General features: G+C 43.5%; 1 protein-coding gene across 1 annotated transcript in view; it reads right to left on the bottom strand.

Annotated features, from left to right (window-relative positions):
* Window positions 1-21,522, bottom strand: part of KLHL2 (kelch like family member 2) — a 382,747-nt gene that overhangs the window by 257,165 nt on the left and 104,060 nt on the right. Inside the window, exon 4 of the mRNA XM_069243918.1 lies at window positions 8,535-8,656. Coding sequence (XP_069100019.1) covers window positions 8,535-8,656 — 122 coding nt within the window. The remainder of the gene's footprint in view (window positions 1-8,534; window positions 8,657-21,522) is intronic.

Here is a 21,522-nt window from a genome sequence, read left to right as displayed (position 1 = left end):
CCTACAAAAAGAGATCTGACAGCATGGACTAAGGTTACCAGTACAAATGCAGGCTTAAATACAATGTTGGCATGAGGCTCCAGGAATAAAATAACATCCAGTACCAAAGTTGGTCCACCGATTAACATTTTATTTTACCGTGGTAAGACCTGAAAAAATCTTCTTTGCTGATCCATTCATATAGAGCTATTTGGTTCCTACCTTAGGATTGCTCAGACGAAAAGGAATGTACAAACTCTCCCTGTCACCCTGGTAGCATTCAGTGTTATCTGCTGGTCATGAGTTTGAATCCAGGTAAAGCAAAACCAGACCTCCCTCTTTCTGAGGTCTAAAGATTCAATACCAGAAAAATGGGAAATAATGACTCCTGGGGCCGCATAAGGATGGGCTCAGCTACCTCAGTGCAGATCGAAGCACCTGTTTTTATGCACCTGCTCCTTAAGCACAATATTTCTCTGAGTTAGAACATCGTTTTCAGTCAGTACTGCTCGCAAACAGTGAGCATGGTTTGCCACTTTCTGTTTCTGAGCTGTGCTACCTAAAATAATGCACTAACATGGAGACACTTCAGTTTAAATGAAGTGACTTTACACACTGCAGGCGCATAAAATCAGGCACCTGCTCTGCACTAAGGTACTGCAGCGCATCATGATACGGCCCCTTCTATTCATAGTCACTTAAAATGCAAAATCTACGGTATGAAGCACTATTTACAAATAAATTACCTAGGTTCCACAGGCAATAGATAGATGGAGTCTGATGCAATGGTACCAGTAGACCACAAACACAGATGAAGAGAAACAGAGCACCAGGATTCTGCTAAAGAATGAAAATAGCATTTAAAAAGCAGTGAGGACAGGGACGATCCCCGGCAGATTCAAAAGTATTGCAATATTGACAAATTAAAAAGGCCATGCCAACCCTCCTGCAACAGATTTCAGTCTAATGCAAGATGATACGACTTATCTCATGCAGTGTTCATATTTGAGAGGAAAAAGGCACTAAGGGTTTGCACTATCAGTAAAGGGATCACTTGTGATAATACTAATGTTGAAGACGGTGAAGGGAAAGACAGATATGGGGGCTACACTGCCCCTATCTGCCTGACATATCTATGGCGGTGGCTGTCTTCCTGCTGATGATTTAAAAAGCATTCGCTCAAGTTCTTACCTCTCCTCCTCCTCCGGCCTAAGAACTGCCTTGGCGCTTGTTGTTTCTTTGCAACTGATAAGGCAAGTGAGATTCTCTCATTTAAAACAAGCATTTGCAATGCAATGGGTCTCGCATTTGCTCGAGTTAGAGCTATTAGCGTTGTAAACTCCTAGCCGGACTTTTCTTGCCACATAAATTGAAAATGAAAAGTAATCTAGTGTCACATAAGCGAGCCAATTCAAACCGCCACGTCATAAGTGTGAAGCAGCACACATAAGGAAAGTTCACTCGCCGTCAAACGTATCGGCAAAAGTGCAATTAGCCATATAACAGGGGCAATGTCCAAGGCGGTAACTAAACCGTCCCAAGGATGGACAAACGTAAAGCATTCACCAACGAAAATAAAGGATTTTTGAAGGGCAAGCCCATGAACGAGTGTACATGATAGGCGTGTAGTGCGTGTGGTTAAAAGCCCAAATACATGCCAACACGTCGGAAAAGCAGTGCTTGCACGCTGATATGCTCGACCTAAAAACAAAACCCAGACAAAGTGATGGAGGTAACTTTCGTTGGTTACTGATGTCTCATTTTGTGCCAAGTGCCCTAAGATGCTTAGCTTCAAACGTCAGTCACATCATACATCATGCACAGTCCTCGGATCCTTTTATTCAGGCTTTTGTTCTCGGTGTGGCACGGAGATAACTGCCATTCAGGTTGTGAATGACATCAGGTGATTTCTCATTGAGGCTTCCGGATGTTATGCCGCTTTCCTGTAGTGTACCATTCGGCACATAAACGTTTGCTGCTTGTACTTCACCACACAACAGTGAATCAGTTGCAGGTGGGGAAAAGTGTATAGAGCTCAATGGATTGGCAACTACGAGCAGAGGGGGAAAGGTATGGGTACAGTAGGTGTCACTATATAATGGAAATCTAAAGAGAGCAAGGCACATAAGTTCACAGTGGATACAAATGTGGTCCCACCCCGTTCCTTCTACTGAGCCAGAAAGAGAATGAGAGACGCTCTTCCTTGAATAAAAAAGAGTTGGTAAGAGTGGCTCAAAATTAAATCAAGCAGTGGGTCTTGCGTTTGCTTGAGTTAGAGTTATTGGGATTGTAAATTCATAACTGGACTTTCCTTGCCACCTAAAATGGTCAAACCTGCCTCCTAATTTGATCTTTTCCTGCCACATAATGCCAGTGGCCCTGCATGTAACTGAAGCTCTTCCATTTACCTTCTTCCTCTATCTGCAGCCAAAAATCAAATAATCTTAATTTAAATCTGCCATGCTAATTCCAATAGAATACCACTTTCACCGCCCAACCATCAGAGTTGATGGCTGGCTAACACAATTCCCAAGCCACTGAGGAGTAATGAGAGAAATAAACTAGAAGTGTCACCCAAACATATCAAGAATTCGAGTTTCAGGGTCAGTTCAACATCATGTGATTATGAGCAAATCACTTAATCTCCCAGCGCCAACCAAAAATGATTGTGTGCTTGTGTAATGTAACTGATGTTTATGTAAAGCGCTCCAATATCTTCAGATGGACTTCACGCTATATAAAACTGAACAAAACAATAATTGGTAAACCGACAATCAATTGGCTACGTTTTCAAAAATTGCCTCTCACAGGTACATCAGTAGATAAGCCAACATTGTTTTTGCATTAGTACAGCAAATACAGAAATCGTGATCACAGACTGTGCAGACACTTTGAATTACATGTTTAATTTGCTGCTTCTCAAGTAAAGTCAGAAACTTGGAATGTATCTTCAGCTCCAAGTTATCTTTCATTATGGATGTGAACAATGTACTCAGAACAGTTTTCAGCCTTTGATGCGTTCTCAGAATACTCCACCTCCTGCAGGCATCATCCTTGCACTTGCAGTGATCCTATTTGTAAGGAGTGTGAAACTGCTCACCTCACCCGACCTCATGTTTGGGAGAAGAAAGCATGAGCACATCCTGCCTGCACCGATATCTGTCCACTTAGTCCCAGTCAAAGAGAAAGTCACCCTGAAACTCCTCGTCACCCACAAAGCTCTACACCTGGAATTATGTAACGGCAACAAATACAGACGAGAGAAACCCATTACTGGAAATCCTCTTCAACGAAAATGCATTATGAAGAAATGTGGATGTAAATAATTACGTTTTATTAGCATTGGGGCTAGTTGTTTACTTTGTTGTAATTAAGTTAGGTTTATAGTTGTGGTGAATGGTACACTAAGGTACATTATAGGATGATGTCTGGGGTTGAAATAGTTACTGATACTCCACATGTTACAACATGGTGAAGGGTTAGTGTAAGGATTTACAGTTCACGTGTTTTTAGTGTTTGGATTCGGATGGGTTTTCAGTCAGGGTGATTAAAAGTATTTTTGTTATTGACGATTTAGTTGTAGCTAGTCTATCATGGTGGTTAAAACATATGTTTGGAGTCTCATGAGGATGGATTCTCAGAAAATGGCCTTCTGGATAAAGGTTCCCATTGGAATGACAAGGATCCCTTGCACAGTGTTCCTTCGTCAGAAGACACACTGCCGAAAATGCATCTGCCATATGTGTTTTCCTCCTCGCTTAACATCCACTCGGAGAGCTGTGACTCTACTGTCCACTGTACTAGCGCTATATGAAGACACTACGTGGACTCAGTATTAACACCAGTAGTAAGGAAGACTATACATGTGCTGCATCCACTGCGGTACCTATCACTGATGGGGTGGAGAAAAACTTGGCATAGCTCATAATACAATATATTCAAGAGTCCTTTTAGTGGTATGCATGAGGCAATTCACTATCTATATCTGAGTAAACATCACTTCATTTTTAAAAAAATCATCTGCTATAAATGTTCTAGTAATATGTAACAACGATGCCTCCTCTTCCTTACAAAGCATTATTTCCAACATAATGGCAACTCCATTTGGGTGACTTTTATTCCAACTAACGGATTCGAAATGAGTATGCGGACTTCATAACTTTTTAATATGACCTAGGTATCACGCTTACTGCGTGTGTTATACTGTTAAATATTACGGAGAAAAAACAAAAGTCACAACTGCCTATTTCAAATAAACAAAATGAAAGAACAACGTTGATAAAAAAAACTATAAAACGCTGAACCAGGAAGCCAAAAAGAAAATAAATGCAATCAATGCAAAATAAGACAGCAAATATTTATTTATTTTCTCCAGGAAGACTGCCCAGCCTGCTAAGAGGTTCGGAAAACTTTTCAGCCAAACATTTCATCCAAGTGAGAAAGTATAACTAGAGGATGCATTGAACTGGACATGTGCAGCAGCGGCCGCCACAAATCTCAAGGGGAGGGCGAGCGGGGGTGTAGGTGAGGACGGTGGAAATTCACAAAAAAACTTTTTGGGGAAAAAATGAGCACGACCATGCCGTGTAAAACTCAGCGACATTGCGCTGTGTAGGAAATAAAAAGAAAGAGTAGCCCAGAAACCATGATGAAATCATGGAGCCTCGTATGTTTTCAGTAGTTGGCCGATGCGCACGAGGAGGTTTAAACAAAGGAAAAGACATGACATATGCATGCCTTTCACAAATAAAATCAAGCGAATTTTAAAAGGCAAGTCCACAAACCAATGAAAGTGACAGGCGTGACATGGTGTGGTTAAAAGCCCGCAGAGAGATTACAACAGAGGCCAGAGCACTTGCGTGCTCGACCCTAACTACAAGGAAAAGAGCTAAGCGCGCACAGAGGAAAAGTCACAGTGGGACAGACAACAGCTTCATACTTGAAAATCTGCATGAAGTAGACGATGTTATATTTCATCTTGAATACGGGAATTTCATCCAACTTGTTATCTACTACAGACCATCGCTGATCTAACTCATGTCTCTTTATTTCCGAATGGCAATATCTATAATTCTGCATTGAAGGATTGCCATCTGGCATAGCTGTAATGACTGACAACATAGTAAGTGATGCATTCTCAGTCTACCTGGATTTAACAGTTCTGTCTGGTAATAATTACCCTACAACTAGGTAAAGAGAGCAGGTTTAAGCTATAAAAGGCTGCAGATTACAGATACCCCCACTGAACCATGCCGACATACCTTCCCAGTTCCTCTAGAGGCAAGATAAAAATAGGCCAGAGATGAACTGGGGAAATAGACTCGTCCACTAAAATCCCCCAAGAATTAAGGCAGAAAGGAGGCATCACTTTTAGTCTAGGTGAGCCAACTTCTATCTGCCATCCTGAAAAGAGCTAGAAAGATCTCCTTTAGAACTAAATTCGAAGAAGCTTCTCAATTAAAATAAGTAGGCGTGCATACCCCTCCAATAAGTACCAAAGAATGCTACAATAATACAACATTCAGGAAACGTAATATCTCCCAGTGATTCCAAATGGCAACTGGATCAAGCAAAATGGCTTCCTTGTTCTAACCTTTCTGTGCATTCTTTCCTCTGAACCAGAAAGTCAATTGAAAATATGTAGCTTCAAAAGCAGTATTCTGCAAATCTATGCAATCATTTATTCACCTGAAGATGAAAAATAACAATAGAGTAGCAATCTGGCAGAATGTAATCAACTACATGAGACCCAGGTTCCCTCCACTGATTGAAAAGAAGCTAGGTAGATCTGTTGGACATTGGAACGCCAGTGGTACCACAGGAAAGACGAGTCAGTAACAAAGTGCTTTCAGTAGAAAACCATCTGGAGATATATTTAGGGTACTGAATACACCATTTTTTCTAAGATATGTAAATTTGGTATGAAGGCTATTTGAAAGGGTACCGAGTAGAGGTGACACTTAGGGCCTGATTCTAACTTTGGAGGACGGTGTTAAACCGTCCCAAAAGTGGCGGATATACCACCTACCGTATTACGAGTCCATTATATCCTATGGAACTCGTAATACGGTAGGTGGTATATACGCCACTTTTGGGACGGTTTAACACCGTCCTCCAAAGTTAGAATCAGGCCCTTAGTATCTTGCACTCCCTGGCATAGTCCAGGCCGTGGGCCCCTTGTACTCATTTAAAAAAAAAAAAAAAATGAATCCCTTTTATAAGAGAACTTAATCTTCTGCTCCACAACATCAACACGCATGGTTCTATAGAAACTTGACATTAACTGGGTATTGGTTTACAAAGCAGTATAAATGAAAAACCGGAACGGTTCGTAATGATGGTTACCAAACAACATATGACTTACTGTTTTCATTTTGTCGAGAATTACTTGCATTTCGCTAGCAACACATATTCTTATTTTGGCTAGTCTGTATAAGCACGTGCACTGTGAGTCATCAACTGTACTGTCTGTGAAAAGCAAGTACACATTGCCAGTACCTTGGAACATTCTACGATTCTACATTTCAAAGATCTTGACATGGCAGGTAGGGCTCTTGTTCATTACCTTAGATAGTCCAAACAGCAGCAGTGCGACTTCCACCGGACACAGGGGAGACTTATGTCTCATTTCTGACCATAACTTAGTAAATATGATACTGAACACCATGATAAATATTGCAGGTAGAAGGTTAAAGTCATAGTATTGTAGAAGGAAGTGAGGAAAGATGCCACTACAATACAGATAAGCAACCTGTGTTATATGGAATTGAGATTGTGGCTGTGTATTGGTGGACTCACAAAGGGGCTGCTTCTGTAACTTAGAAGGACCAGCGTCATCTATTGCCAAAACTAAAGGGTATTTATTTCAAATATTTATATACTGTTTATCACCCCACTGAGGCTATGTAAAATTGATCAGAAACCTGGGAACGTAGGCCCCAGATGCGGAAATGTAGTGGGAAAGTTCTTACACTGGATGAGTTGTACAGGTATCCATATGCCAGAACACAGCCATCTGCATGAAGCATAACTTTAAATATACATTGGCTGCCTCTGTATTGGGACTGATACTACTTCGAACTTTAATAGAGGGGTCTTTTATTATCTGAAGGCAGTACAGCTAATTGATTGATGTAAGACGTAAGCGACACTGACCCCGTTTTAAGTGATCTAATGGTAACACTCAACACTGAAGATCAAACTCATCCATTTGCTGTCATATGTGGGCACGGGAATGTAGATTACTGCTGGCAGAGACCCCCTTAAATAATCAAGGATTTTAATTCCGATGAAGACTCCGACTGAACAAATTGTTTATCCAAAACACTTTTTGTAATGCTTGACTGAAGATGAATCTGTGAGTTGTTCATTTTTGTTTTTGTGAAATGCAAACAAGCAAATTAAACCAAACTTTTCAAAAAAACTATGTGAATGTGGAAATAGAAAGGTCTACTTGTATTACTCTCTGTGTTACTGAGGCACAATCCAACGTCAGCAAATGGGTGGCACTAGTTTTGAGAGACACTTCAGGAAATTAGCACACAAAGACAAAGAGTCTTCATGGGAGTGGCTGTACCGATTGAACCCAGGAGCCATTTAGGGATTGGACATATTTAATGCAAAAATGATAGGAGGCAATAGCTGGAGAAATCGTCAGGCTCAATATTATTGTCTTGGACTCATAATCTTGATTTATGTCTTTTATGCTTCTACAATCCAGCCACAACATACATAGAGTTATCAAGATTAATGCCCAGAATGATTTAGTTGAAGCCCCTATTGACGTCATTTCTATCCAATACATAGCAATCTCAATTACACAACATTTCTCCCAAAAAAAGATATTTCATTAAAAAAAACAATGTAAAGTGTTGGGCGAAAAAATTACTATACAAGCAGCATCAGGTGAGATGAGGTGAAAAGAAAGTGCAAATCTCAAATTTGTGGGAACCGAACCACCATGATGCAAAGGCTGGTCCTGAAATAACAATGGGCCATGCCCATCTTCAAAAATGATATGCCTTTAAATAAAAGGCTAATTTAACATGCTTTAAATTGAGTGAGACCTTACAGGCACAATGGTTGATACACGGTTAAATTGAAGTAAATTAAGACAGCATGTTACTATTATCAAAGCAAACTTAACAGCGTTCATAACTCTACTTAAGTGAACCTCATTAAGTCAGGTTTATACTTCAGCTCTAAATCAGTATTTAAATGCAATGCATTTCAATGGGAATTTTAAACTGAACAAGTATTTCTTAGTCAGAAAACGACATCAACCCCCTTCCTCCACAGAGGGCTATTCAATACTTAGCAGCTGAAAGAAGTATTGGAAGAGGCAGGAATTTACCAAATGGTAGTCACATAAAATACTCTTGGACGTGGTGCTGATGGGTCAGGCAATATCATGGTCAATCATCTTACTAGGCAATGTTGTTGGCGCTATCTTCCATAAAAAAGTGTACCTACACCACACACCTAAAATGTTAGTGGAAGCATAAACAAACGTCAAGAGTGGAGATTAGATGATTAAACACACTTTGCCCTCTTACCTGAACGTTTTCTTCGGTGACCTGGATCTCTGCTGTGTAAACATAGTCAATAAGTAACTTTAGAGTCCAACCGTCAACTTCCTTAATCCGCACTTTTTTGGCTCGACTCTCGCTCATTTCACCTGTAATATGAACATACCAATTTATTGTAGAATATAAAGAATGGGCAAGTAGACACCCCATGAAAATTACTTTGTGGTTTGCAGGGGTTACTTCTGTATTTTGAGCTGTAACCGCAATTATTTAAAGAGACAACAGTACTTTGAGAATTGTGAATAGCTACTAAGGCAAAGGGCTACTAGGGTTAAAGACGGCCGCGCAATGAGAAGTTGCGAGACAAACACCACTATGTAAGAGTGGGTACTTCAGTCAAGACTGAAAGAACCATATTATTTTCACTTTACTTTTTTTGGAGATGGAAATACAGAGCGTTCTGAGTCCACTTCATAGTGCAGCAGCTGCAGTTTCGTAACACCACTCCTCACACACCTAAATGTTGTAGCAAAAGTTAGTGCCCACCATACATACTGCTGCTGCCTCAGTACTGTCACACTTGATGGACATTTACTGCACGTTGCAGGTACTTCTACCTCAGAAAGGTTTACATTTTAAAGACACATAGGCCCTCATTCTGACCCTGGCGGTCGGCGGAGAGACGGCGGTCGGACCGCGAACAGACCGGCGGTATTAAAAAAGGCATTCTGACCGCGGCGGTCCCCGCCGCGACCGACCGCTACTTCTCCGCTCCGACCGCCGCGGCGGTCATGACCGCGGGGCTGGAGTTTGCGCACTCCGGCCCCGCGGTCGTCCCAAGACCGCCAAGGGTATTATGACCCTGCCTACCGCCGCGGTTTCTTGCGGGCGGGAACCGCCGTGCGAACCATGGCGGTAAGCACTATCGGGGCCAGGGAATTCCTTCCCTGGCACTGATAGGGGTCTCCCCCACCCCCCACTACCCACCCGAGTCCTCCCCCCACACCCTCCACCCCCCTGCCACCCCCCAGAGGTGGTACGAACCCCCTCCCCACCCCCACCCCGACATGCACATACATGTACCCCGACATGCACACACCCCCAACATGCACATATACACACCCCCTACACACACATACACAACGGGGACACATACCCGCACACATACATGCCGACATGCGCACCTGCCGAACAGCACACATTACCCATAGACACAACAGCACCCCTCTACACACTCCCACGCACACCCCCATGCACGCACACATCACACAACACCCCCCCACCCCCTCCCCTCACGGACGATCAACTTACCTTGTGCGTTGGTCCTCCGGGAGGCGACGGGAGCCATAGGGACGTGACCGCCAACAGAAGACCGCCAACAGAAGACCGCCACACAGAAATGTGGGTCGTAATTCTGTGGGCGGTGTTCTGCTGGCGTGGCGGTGGAGGTTGACCAGTCTCCACTTTCCCGCCGACCGCCAGTGTGGCTGCTGGCGGTTTTCCGGCGGAACGCTCCCAGCGGTCAGAATGCGCACAGCGGCACACCGCCGCGGTCGGCGGTCTTCACCGCGGCGGTAACTCGGCGGTCTTGCGAAAAGACCGCCAAGGTCAGAATGAGGGCCATAATCTTGAAGCCGCAGTGGCAATTCACAGATATCATTGCAGCTAACAGTCTGTACTATACGTGTGTTAGAAATGGGGTATCTAGTTGGCATTCAGTTTGCACTCTGTCTAAGCAGGGACCCTCACTCTTCTCAGGGTAAGGGAGCTACACAGCTCAGATAACCCCTGCTTACTCCCTTGGTAGCTTGACACAGTCAGTCAGGCTTATCTCAGAGGCAATGTGTAAAGTATTTGTACAAAACAAACACAGTAACACAGTGAAAACACCACGAAAGGACCCCACACCAGTTTAGAAAAACAGCCAATATTTATCTAAACTACACAAGACCAAAACAACAAAAATCCACCATACACAAGCAAAGATATGGATTTGTAAAAATAAAAAGAGTCTGAATTCATAGAAATCAAAGGATGGGTTATTTTAGCACAAAGTGCCTGGTATGCGTCCAAAATAAAGCTGCAAGGTCGATGGTGCGTCAGAAAGGCAAGCGATGTGCCGATTCCTTACTCACAAGTGAGGCTGTGCATTGATTCTTTACTCGCACGGTGGGCTGTGCATCAATTTCTTTCTCGCAAGGGAGGCCGTGTGTCGATTCCGGGTGTGAAGCCTCGGGTCCGTGCCGGGATGTTGAAGACTTTGATGCCCAGGATTCGTGTGTGGAAATTTCCAACTAGCTGTGCACAGAGTCCAAAGTGAGAACAGGCACTGCATCATTTCTCCAGCTGCGAGGCAGGTGCTGCGTTGAATTTTCAGCCACAGGACGGGCCAACCATCGATTTTTTCTGGCGTGCACACAGCTCTGCATGGATTTTCCCCCACAGGTTACCAGCTTCGACTTCTAAGGGCCCAGGGACTGGATTTGGCACCACTTAGCAAGTCAAGACTCCCAGCAGAAGAGCCCAAGCACTGACAGATGAAGTCTTTGATGTCCCTGAGACTTCGGAACAGGGGGCAAGCTCAGTCCAAGCCCTTGGAGAAATGACACAAGTAGGATTTCAGAAAGAAAAGTCCAGTTCTTTCCCTCTTTAGGCAGAGGAAGCAGCAGCACGCCAGCACAACAAAGCAACAGGCAGAGTGGCAGAACCTCCTCAAGCATCAAGATCTTCTCCTTGACAGAGGCTCCTCTTGATCCAGAAGTAATCTGAAATTCTGGAGTTTTGGGTCCACTATGTATACTCATTTCTGCCTTTGAAGTAGGCAAACTTCAAAGGAAAGTTTCTGTCGTTCACAAGATCTTGCCTTGCCCAGGCCTGGCCCCAGACACACACCAGGGGGTTGGAGTCTGCATTGCGTGTGGACAGGCACAGCCCTTTCACGTTTAAGTGTCCGCTCCTCCCTCCCCACTCTAGCCTAGGAGACTCATCCGGATAGGCAGAACACTTCCCGCTCCCTTTGTGTCACTGTCTAGTGGGAATTCACAAACAGCCCAATTGTCAGTCTGACCCAGATATGGATTTCACAGGCAGGCAGAGGCACAGAATGGTTAATCAAGAAAATGCCCACTTTCTAAAAGTGGCATATTCAAACAGACAATCTAAAAAAACAACTCTACCAAAAGATGTATTTTTAAATTGTGAGTTCAGAGACCTCCAAACTCCAGATCTCTATCTGCTCCCAATGGGAAACTGCACTTAAAAGATATTTAAAGGCAGTCCCCATGTTAATATATGAGAGAGATTGGCCTTGCAATAGTGAAAACTGAATTTGGCAGAATTTCACTCTCAGGACACGTAGAACACAACAGTACCTACCTTTTAAATACACTGTACCCTGCCTGTGGGGATACCTTGGGCATACGTTAGGGATGACTTGCATGTAGTAAAATGGAAAGTTTGGGCTTGACAAATGGGTGCACTTGCCAGGTAGGATTGGCAGTTTAAAACTGTACACCCAGACACTGCAGTGGCAGGTCTGAGACATGTTTACAGGGCTATTCATGTGGGTGGCACCATCAGTGCTGCAGGCCCATGAGTAGCATTTGATTTACAGGCCCTGGGCACCTCTAGTACACTCTACTGGGGACGTACTAGTAAATCAAATATGCCAATCATGGGTAACCAATCACCAATACAATTTAGACAGACAACACTTTCACTTTAGCACTGATTAGCAGTGATAAAGTACCCAGAGTATCAAAACCAGCTAAAACAAATTACAGCACAGGATCCAAAAACAGGGGGTCAGAAGCAAAAAGTACAGGGAAACCATGCCAAGAGCTTTTAGGTCTAACAAAGCGGTAGGGAGCTTTTTAGTCCACAGAAATGATTTGCCTTCACAGACATGATTAGACCTCACTAACAGTACTGTACCCCTCACCTCAGAGCTTCTAGCAGACTTCACTTTATGGAAACCACCTAAGCTACATGATCCCATGATGTGATCAACCTCTTGAGCAGAACTACACCACACAAGCTGCAATGGACACTGCTGCAACTTTCCCCAGGAATCTAGATGCTCATATCAGCCTGTTAATTGCAATGACCTAAACATTGTCACTTGAACTATCAAAATTGTAATTGTTGAAATGCTTTAATTACATATTCTGACCACATATTACTCTACTGATGAAACTCAATTGGCTCCCACTTGTAGACCATATTAATTTCAAAATATGCTGCTTAACTTTCAGAGTAATCACACTAGCCCAACTTCCATATCCAAAAGATAAACTCGTTCTTGCTGAAATTCCGGGATCAATTACAGCAATCCAGTCTAACTTAAAAAATCCCTAAAGACAAGTGAAATTAAAATACATGAAGCAGACTTTGTGCTTCACACCAAGTCTGACCAGTAGTGATTTACTTCTTTATCTAAGTCCAGTGCATACCCCTGGACTGGACCAATCACTTTGACATCTCTATCTCCCTACTCAGAGCACTAACAAACAAACAGCTACACAAAAGAGAAGACCAAGCTTTCAGGTTTTCAAATACTTCTCAGAGAGAACCTATTGCTTGACCTCGTCTCTCACCCTACCAGCTCAAAGTCAGAAGCCAACATCCTAAACAACTTCAAAACTTTTCTGTAAAGTTATGTGAACTATCCATACCTCAATTAAAAACCCAAGACTGCCACAACAAGCCAAAGCCTTCAGCTTCCTGGTACTCTAAAGACTTTTCTAACAATAAACAATACACCCACAGACAGCAAAGAAAATGGGAAAAAACTATCACTCTAGAGGAAGTCTTGATACTGAAGACCATCTGTCCGACACGCAGAAAGCTCATCACATCAGCCAAAGCCAGTAAAATACCAAACAGTCAATGAAGCCTCCAACTGAAACAAAATAATGTTCAAGACAAAAGACAACCAAGCACTGCATCAACCTTTTACCAGACCCACCTATGCCTCACTCCACAAAAAAGTGAAATTGCATCTCTACTTCAGTGAAAAAATCCAGAAAACCCTACAGCACATTGACAACACCGAGCCTTCTTCATCTCTACACCCATCCCTTCCCATATAAACCTGAGGTGGTCAGCTTTCAAAGCCATTTTTCTCCCAGATCTTGCTGACATACTCCACTCCCCCAAAGCCACTTCTTATGAAGATGATGTCTTAACATCATCCTTTATCAAATCTCTCTCTGGAGATGCTCTTACCCCTACATACCATTGTCAATGCCTCCCTCAGAAAAAGCCTCTACCCAGAGGATCTCTGGATAGGCCTGATCCTCCCACTCCTACACTAGACCCTGATGAGCTTGCCAACTACCAGCCCATTAGTGACCTACTGGTCATTGGCAAAATCATTGAAAAAGCAGTCTATATTCAACTCTTAAGATCACATCAATGCTAACCATTTCCTGCACAACTACATACCTGGCTTCAGATTACGCTGGAGCATGCACACCACTATCTTACACATAAGAGACAATGCCCTCTAGGCCACAGATGAAGATGATGAATGCTTCCTGATAATACTGGACATCTTAGCTACCTTCAGCACAGCTGACCACCCCACCGTCACATGCATCCTTGAGTCTTGAATAGGATTTTTTGGCAATGTCCTTTACTGGCTGTATTCCTACCTTTCCAGCTGACACCAGTTTGTTCATTTAGGCACCTCCAAGTCATAAATTAACTCTATCACATGTGGGGTCCCCTAGGGTTCCATACTGTTTCCTATCATTCTTAACCTTTGCATGGAGCCGCTTGGTGCTCTACTCACAGATAACATTGTCTGGATTCGCCAATATGCCAATGATACACAACTGTACTTGAAAGTCTACTCTGATATGAATATCCAATGCCTAATTTACTGTTTGCACATCATCCAGACATGGATGTCCAGAGCCTATCTGAAGCTCAGCCAGTCCAAGACAGAATTCCTGTTATTTGCCAAGAACAAAAAACATGATACAATACAAATCTAGCTCAATGACATGAACCTTGGTGGCTTCAAAACCAAACTTTCATTGAGTTCCAACTCACTTGGGTTCACAGTGGACAAAAACCTCATCCTTAGGGAACATACTCCAAATAAGCCAGGGCAGCCTGGTACCGTTCTCTCCTCAAAAGAAAATCAAACCATTTCTTACGGAAAGCAACTTTAGAACTATTGTTCAATACCTTGTACTCTTGCATCTGTATTGTGGTAATAACCTACTCCATAGCCCCCCAGACTCCACACTGGCACTCCTTAGGAGCATCCTACAAGCAGCAACACATCTCATCCAGGTCCTGAAGGAATGTGATCACATCACTCCAGCACTGATGCATCATCACTCATTTGCATCACCTTGCCAGCCTGCATCATCTTCAAAATCAGCTGCATCATTTACAAAGCCATTGCAACCAGCACCCCTGCCTATCTGTCAGATGAGCCCACCATTTCTGGTGGTTCTCGGCACACCTGCAGCCAATACAGCATCAGGCTGCAGACTAAGGAGTGTAAAGAAAGAAATAAGAAAGCAAGCCTTTTCAATCTATGCACTCAGGATCTGGAACAATATCCCTGCATTCACTATAACTGCCCCAACACTCCTCCAATTTAGGACAGAGTTGAAAACTCATTTCTTTAAAGATGACTATATTACAATACATTAAACATGCACAACTCAGCTTCCTCTCCTATTACTAGTTGTCTTTATTAGTTGACTACTTGACCATGCACAGTGCTCCACATTATAGAAATGCCATATATGTACATACACTTCCTGATATTTTGCCGTTAGAACCCACGTCTTTCTCTCAAGTGTCCTAACTTTGCATCCATTTCTTGCTCTCATTATGGTGTTTTATACACCTGGTCTAGCTCTGGCACGAGGCCACTGCTGTTTGTGTTACACAACGTCTGCAATAATGTAGTCCTTATTCCAAACTCCATTGCCTCTCTCAGGTCTACATCATTTTATAGATTCAGCAAATAAAATGCACCAATCATTACGTTGAAAAAAAAAACTAGTGTTTACAAGATGGCAGCAAGAGTAGGTGGCTAAATATATAGAAATTAAGCGCTTTCAGTAAGTGATGTCCTCCACTATCTTCAAGGTACTACTGTGAGCCTATGGAGAAGGAACTAATACCGCTTTAGAAGTAATACCTAAAAACAGAACTGGTAAAACGGGTCTTTCAAAATTTAGCAATTGGATTTTTATGCTTCCAAGAAAACATGTTACCATGACTCCATTGAAAATAGTGTCATAAAAATTGCATTTTTAGTTGGTGTTTTAAGACATTCTCTTAAAATACCTAATAAAACGTGCTAGTTTCAAAAGACTGGAATCTATGAGTCAAAATTTGAAAGCGTGGTTTATTTGCTAAAATAAAACAATGAAACATGTTGGTTACAGATGAAACCTGACATATAGAGTGCAAGAAAGCTCTAAACCTCTGACTTCATAAACTACATAGAAACAAAGTTTGCACTGAGTTGCTGTTCATATTTCATACTGCACTGCAATCAATAAAACATGTTATTTTCAGAGAAAAGGCTGTGGTGTCTTTTACATCATGCAGCTAGGGCCCTTATGGTCCTGTGTGGACTCTAGACATGAATTCCGTAATCGGATGGGAGGTACTAAGGTGTGGTTATAGAAGTTAAGACTCAATGTGTGCAGAATGCAATAGTAAGTTGAAGAAGAAAGACATCTGTAACAGAGCTCCATGTGTGGTGCATTCATTTACATGTTCCTGGGCTGGGAAGGATGCTACAACTGGCGACAAGAAGGGGATACATGCCCAGAAAAAACAACGCTGCTCGACCTGAGAGTTTGCAAAGGTGCAGCAAACTACTTGTGCATTCCACGTGTGCTTCAAATCGATGCAGAGTGGTCTGCAATGTGGAGTCAAAGCCCTAATACCACCCATACGCAGCCATCAAAGAAGTTGAAGGCCCTGCAGAGGAGCACATTTGAAGAACCTACCAAAACCTGTTGGTAAGGCTAGAAGAAGATATACTACACTGCGCCATAACATAGAGCCATCATCAATACGAAGCACATGCTAAAGGCAGTGACGACCAGGTACGAAAACAGAAACTTATTCACCCGCACAAGTGAGTGCTGTACGACCGCAAAAATTGAGTGTGTCGATCAGGCCCAAGCAATGGGGTGCTGCGTGGAGAGTTTGTCAGGCCTGCTTTGTGAAAAGAACGCCGACAGAACAGTAAGTGCTCTTAATTGCAACAGAAGGAAATGCAAAGTGTGATGTGGCTACATTCTTGAAGCCACCACATTTGTCTGAGACCATGAAGAAATTGAATATTGGTGCCAAATGGACTGCATGGATTGAAACATTTGATAACTTCATAGATGTGCTGGGAGAAAAAGATGATAAGAAAATCATTAAATGTTTGAAAAACCTTGACAGTGATGGAGTGGAAAAAGAGCAAAATAAAGTCTCACAAGCTGATGCAACATTATACCAAAAGCTTTGAATGCCAAGTTAAATCTGATGCCGAACTTCAACTACAATAGGTACATTTTCAACCAAGCAGGACAATAAGCTGGTGAAACGATGGATGAGACTTGATACAATTCTCAAACACTGTAAGTTCTGTGACCTTAATGATGAGAAAGCCATGCACCTCTGAGTCATTGATGGCTGCCTTTCAGATTCCTTTAGAAGATGAATGTTGAGAAAGCCACTAAGTTTACAGAAAATGCAATGGCTGCAAGGGCAGAAGAACGAGCAGATCGACAAGCTGCTGATCTGGCAGCAGGAACAGCGTGTAATGAATCAGCGTTGATCATGAAAAGCAAGCAAAAGCACAAAATAGATAAAAACAATTTGATGTCTTCAAAGAAGAAAAAGTTATGCCTCTGGTGCGGGCTTTCATTTCCCCATGAAGACAAGTGTCCAGCTATAAGACAGACATGCAAAGGCTGCAGGAAACAAAACACTTAATAATAGTCTGCAAAGGAAAAGAGAAATCAAATGCATCACAGCGAGAAGAGAAAATGGACGCCAGAAGGTTCCAGAAGCATTTTTGCCACACTCACAGGGCCAAAAGGCAACATCTGTAGAAACCAAGCATAGTTGTTTGTCATCAAATTTATCATATATGGGCTCTTCAACGTTATTGCCAAGCACTAGCAAAGAAGACGGATGTGCATTGATGATATCGACTAAAGAACGACATGCACATGTAGGATTAGCTGCTTGCAGAGATCAAAAGTCAAAAGAGAACCACCAAATGAAGCAACAATTCATTTGGACATTGTCCTAAAATTACATTAAATGTGAACGGTTGCCCCAAAACCTTCATTATAGTCAGTGGTGCGTCAATTAACATCATGCCCGTAGAAAAGTTCAGCAGCCTGTACTCCATCAAACACGAAGGTATGCATGTGGCTGCTTCTCAACCGTTACAAAGCCACGGTTCATTTACAACAATGCTGTGGCACAAAATGACATCAGTGCAAGTGCCAATTCACGTCCTTCAAAGAACGTCGCCTAGTGCATGATTAGCTTTGGTACTGCTGATGACATGGGACTGATATTTCTCAAGTACAACATCCATGCTCAGGCTGAAATGGTAAGTCAGTTCCCGTCATTGTTTAATAGCTAGAAAGACTCAAAAAAATGAAAGTACAATTTCATATTAATAAAGACAATCACCCAGTTGCCCAATGGCACAACAGAGTTGCTTTTCACTTACAAGCATCCATTGAGGAGGAAGAGAAACACTGTTGAAGCATGACATCAGTGAACGCTTGAACAGTCCTATGTTATGGGTTTTGCCCATAGTTGTGGGTCCAAAAAAGGACAGTGGAGGTGCAGTGTGCATTTATGTTGATATGTGCCAGGCCAACAAAGCAATCAAGAGAGAAAGACATTCCTGAACCCCATATAGCAGGCATGATCATGCAGCTGAAAGGAGCTAAAATCCCATCTTGACCTGAACAAAGAATATCATCAACTCGAGCTGGAAGAGAATTGTAAGTACATTACTCATTTTGCGACTTATGTTGGTTTGTTCAGATACAAAAGACTGAGTTTTGGAGTATCCTCGGCTGCAGAGAAACTTCAGGATGTCATTTGTTGAATTATTCAACTTGTTATACATGCTTTCAATTGCAGTGATGACATACTGGTATTTGCAGCAACACAAAAGGAGCCTGACAAGACCCCTACATAAGTGTGTCAATTACTTGCTGATGCAGGTCTCACTCTAAATGTAGCAAAGTGTGAGGTTCACAAAACCAAACTTAAATTCTTTGGGCACATACTCTGTGATGAGGAAATGATCCCTGACCCGGTTTAGGTGCAAGCACTGTCAACTTCTTGCCCACCACAAGATGTAACTATGCTACAATCATTTGTAGTCATGGCCAGTTATTGTTCAAAGTACATTCCAGACTTGCTACAGTGAGTGCCCCCTTGAGAGACTTGAAGCAGAATGTCCCATTCCAGTGTTCTCTTGAATGCGCTCACAGTTTTAAAGAAATAAAACATGCAACTGAAATGGCCTATTTTGACCCTAAGTTATATCTTGAGATCACAGTAGCTGAGAGCCTGGTAAGGCTTGGGACCATCCTTGCTCAATACAATGGCCATCCGAATGTACAGAGACACATTGTGGACTATGCCAGCAAAAGCCTGTCTGAAACAGAACGTGCATGCTCTCATCTGGAGAAGGAGAGTCTGGCCATAGTGTGAGCCTGCAAATATTTTTATGTATTTTTAGATGGAAAACATTTCACTGTCATCACATACCACCAAACGTTGCTCACTATATTTAGAAACCCGAAAGATAAGATGCCTCTTCGCATCCAGAGGTAGGGGTTGCAATGGCAAGAGTATCACTACATGATTGTACATGAGCTGGGGAAAGACAAAAACCCCGCAGACTACTTACCACGAAAGCTGTTACATCACAACAGTTTGACATCCAAAGCAGCTGTCAAGTATCTCAACTTCATTGTGTGGGTATAGCTCACCAGCAGTTCTATCCATTGAACAGATTACTGCTGCTACCAAAGCAGAAAAAGACATGCATATCCTCAAAGACCTAATTACAACGCAATCATGTAGGACAGGTATTCAACCTTTTCCTGATGTTGAACTCCAAAAATTCAAAATGTACAGATGAGCTATCCATCACCCAAGAGGATACCATTTTGAGAGTCTCGAAAATTGCCAATTCTGAGAAGTTGAAAAGCAAGCCATTGAGCTAGCCAATGAAAAACATTATGGCACAGTAGCCACCAAAAGAGTTCTAAGAGACTGAGGCCCTCATTCTGACCCTGGCGGTCTTTGACCGCCAGGGCGGAGGACCGCGGGAGCACCGCCGACAAGTCGGCGGTGCTTCAATGGGGATTCCGACCGCGGCGGTAAAGCCGCGGTCGGACCGGCACCACTGGCGGGGTCCCGCCAGTGTACCGCGGCCCCATTGAATCCTCCGCGGCGGCGCAGCTTGCTGCACCGCCGCGGGGATTCTGACCCCCCCTACCGCCATCCAGATCCCGGCGGTCGGACCGCCGAGATCCGGATGGCGGTAGGGGGGGTCGCGGGGCCCCTGGGGGCCCCTGCAGTGCCCATGCCACTGGCATGGGCATTGCAGGGGCCCCCGTAAGAGGGCCCCTAAATGTATTTCACTGTCTGCTGCGCAGACAGTGAAATACGCGACGGGTGCAACTGCACCCGTCGCACAGCTTCCACTCCGCCGGCTCGATTCCGAGCCGGCTTCATCGTGGAAGCCTCTTTCCCGCTGGGCTGGCTGGCGGTCTGAAGGAGACCGCCCGCCAGCCCAGCGGGAAAGTCAGAATTACCGCCGCGGTCTTTCGACCGCGGAACGGTAACCTGACGGCGGGACTTTGGCGGGCGGCCTCCGCCGCCCGCCAAGGTCAGAATGAGGGCCTGAGTGTGGTTCCCCCACCTAGATGAACAAGTTGAGAGAGAGCTAAAAGCATGCCATCTTTGTATCTCCTTTCCTCCCAAGGTGACGCAGCATCCAATGACAATGTCTGACCTTCCTGTGCATGCCTTCGAGAGAATTGCAGTCGATTTCTTTGAGCCTCCAGAAAATGGAAATCTCATGGTAGTCATTGAAGAATACTCCTGTTTTCGTTTGGTGGAAGACTTATCATCGACTACCCATGATAAACTCACTGAGCCGCCTGATGACATCTTTGCACCATGTGCATCCCAGCAATTCTGAAATCTGACAATAGCCCACCTTTCAAAAGCAAAAAATGCAAGGAGTTTCTTGGTCAACTCAACGTTAAGCATCAAAAAAGCACACCTCTCTGGCCTCAAGCCAACGGTGTTGTTGAACGATTCCTGGGCACCCTCAAGAGGGTAATTCAGCGAGTGTTGAAGGAGGGAGTGGATCCGAATCAAACCATGTGCCACACACTTTGCGCCTATTGATCAACTCCTCACTCCACAACTGGCGAGAGCCCTGCCACCACAATGGACATTGGACCGATCGATGAATGCCGATAAGGTTTGTGTCACTGATACTTCTCAAAAGTGCAAAATGAAAAAATATGCTGACGTGTGCGGGAAACAATCTTTGAGAAAGGGGACTTGGTAGTAGTTAAAAACAAACCAAAGCTGAAAACAGATATTATGTTTGCTGTTGATCTTTTGAGGGTCATGACATGCAAAGGACACATGATGACAGAGCATTGTCATGGAAAATCCATCATAAGGGACTCATCACACTTGAAACACCTACCTCAATGTACATCAGCTCCTGAGATCACAAGCAAGGTGACTCCGCTTGAACATCCAGATTGTACGTCTGAGCCTATGTCATCGATGCATGATGACAGTGTATCTCAACTACATCATACCACCCGATCAGTGTGAGCGCCTGGGCGACTCATTGAGGAAATATGATGCAAATGTTCTTTATGCTTTCTATTTAACAAAAGGGAAGATGTAGTGTCTATGACGTCATACGCAGTAGAGCCCTCAAGGTACTGGGTGGACTGCAGAC

Source organism: Pleurodeles waltl, chromosome 1_2 (genome assembly GCF_031143425.1).
Source record: "Pleurodeles waltl isolate 20211129_DDA chromosome 1_2, aPleWal1.hap1.20221129, whole genome shotgun sequence".
Classification (NCBI taxonomy): Eukaryota; Metazoa; Chordata; class Amphibia; order Caudata; family Salamandridae; genus Pleurodeles; species Pleurodeles waltl.
The sequence above is the reverse complement of the archived record's forward strand: the minus strand, read 5'-3'. Positions and strand labels throughout refer to the sequence as shown.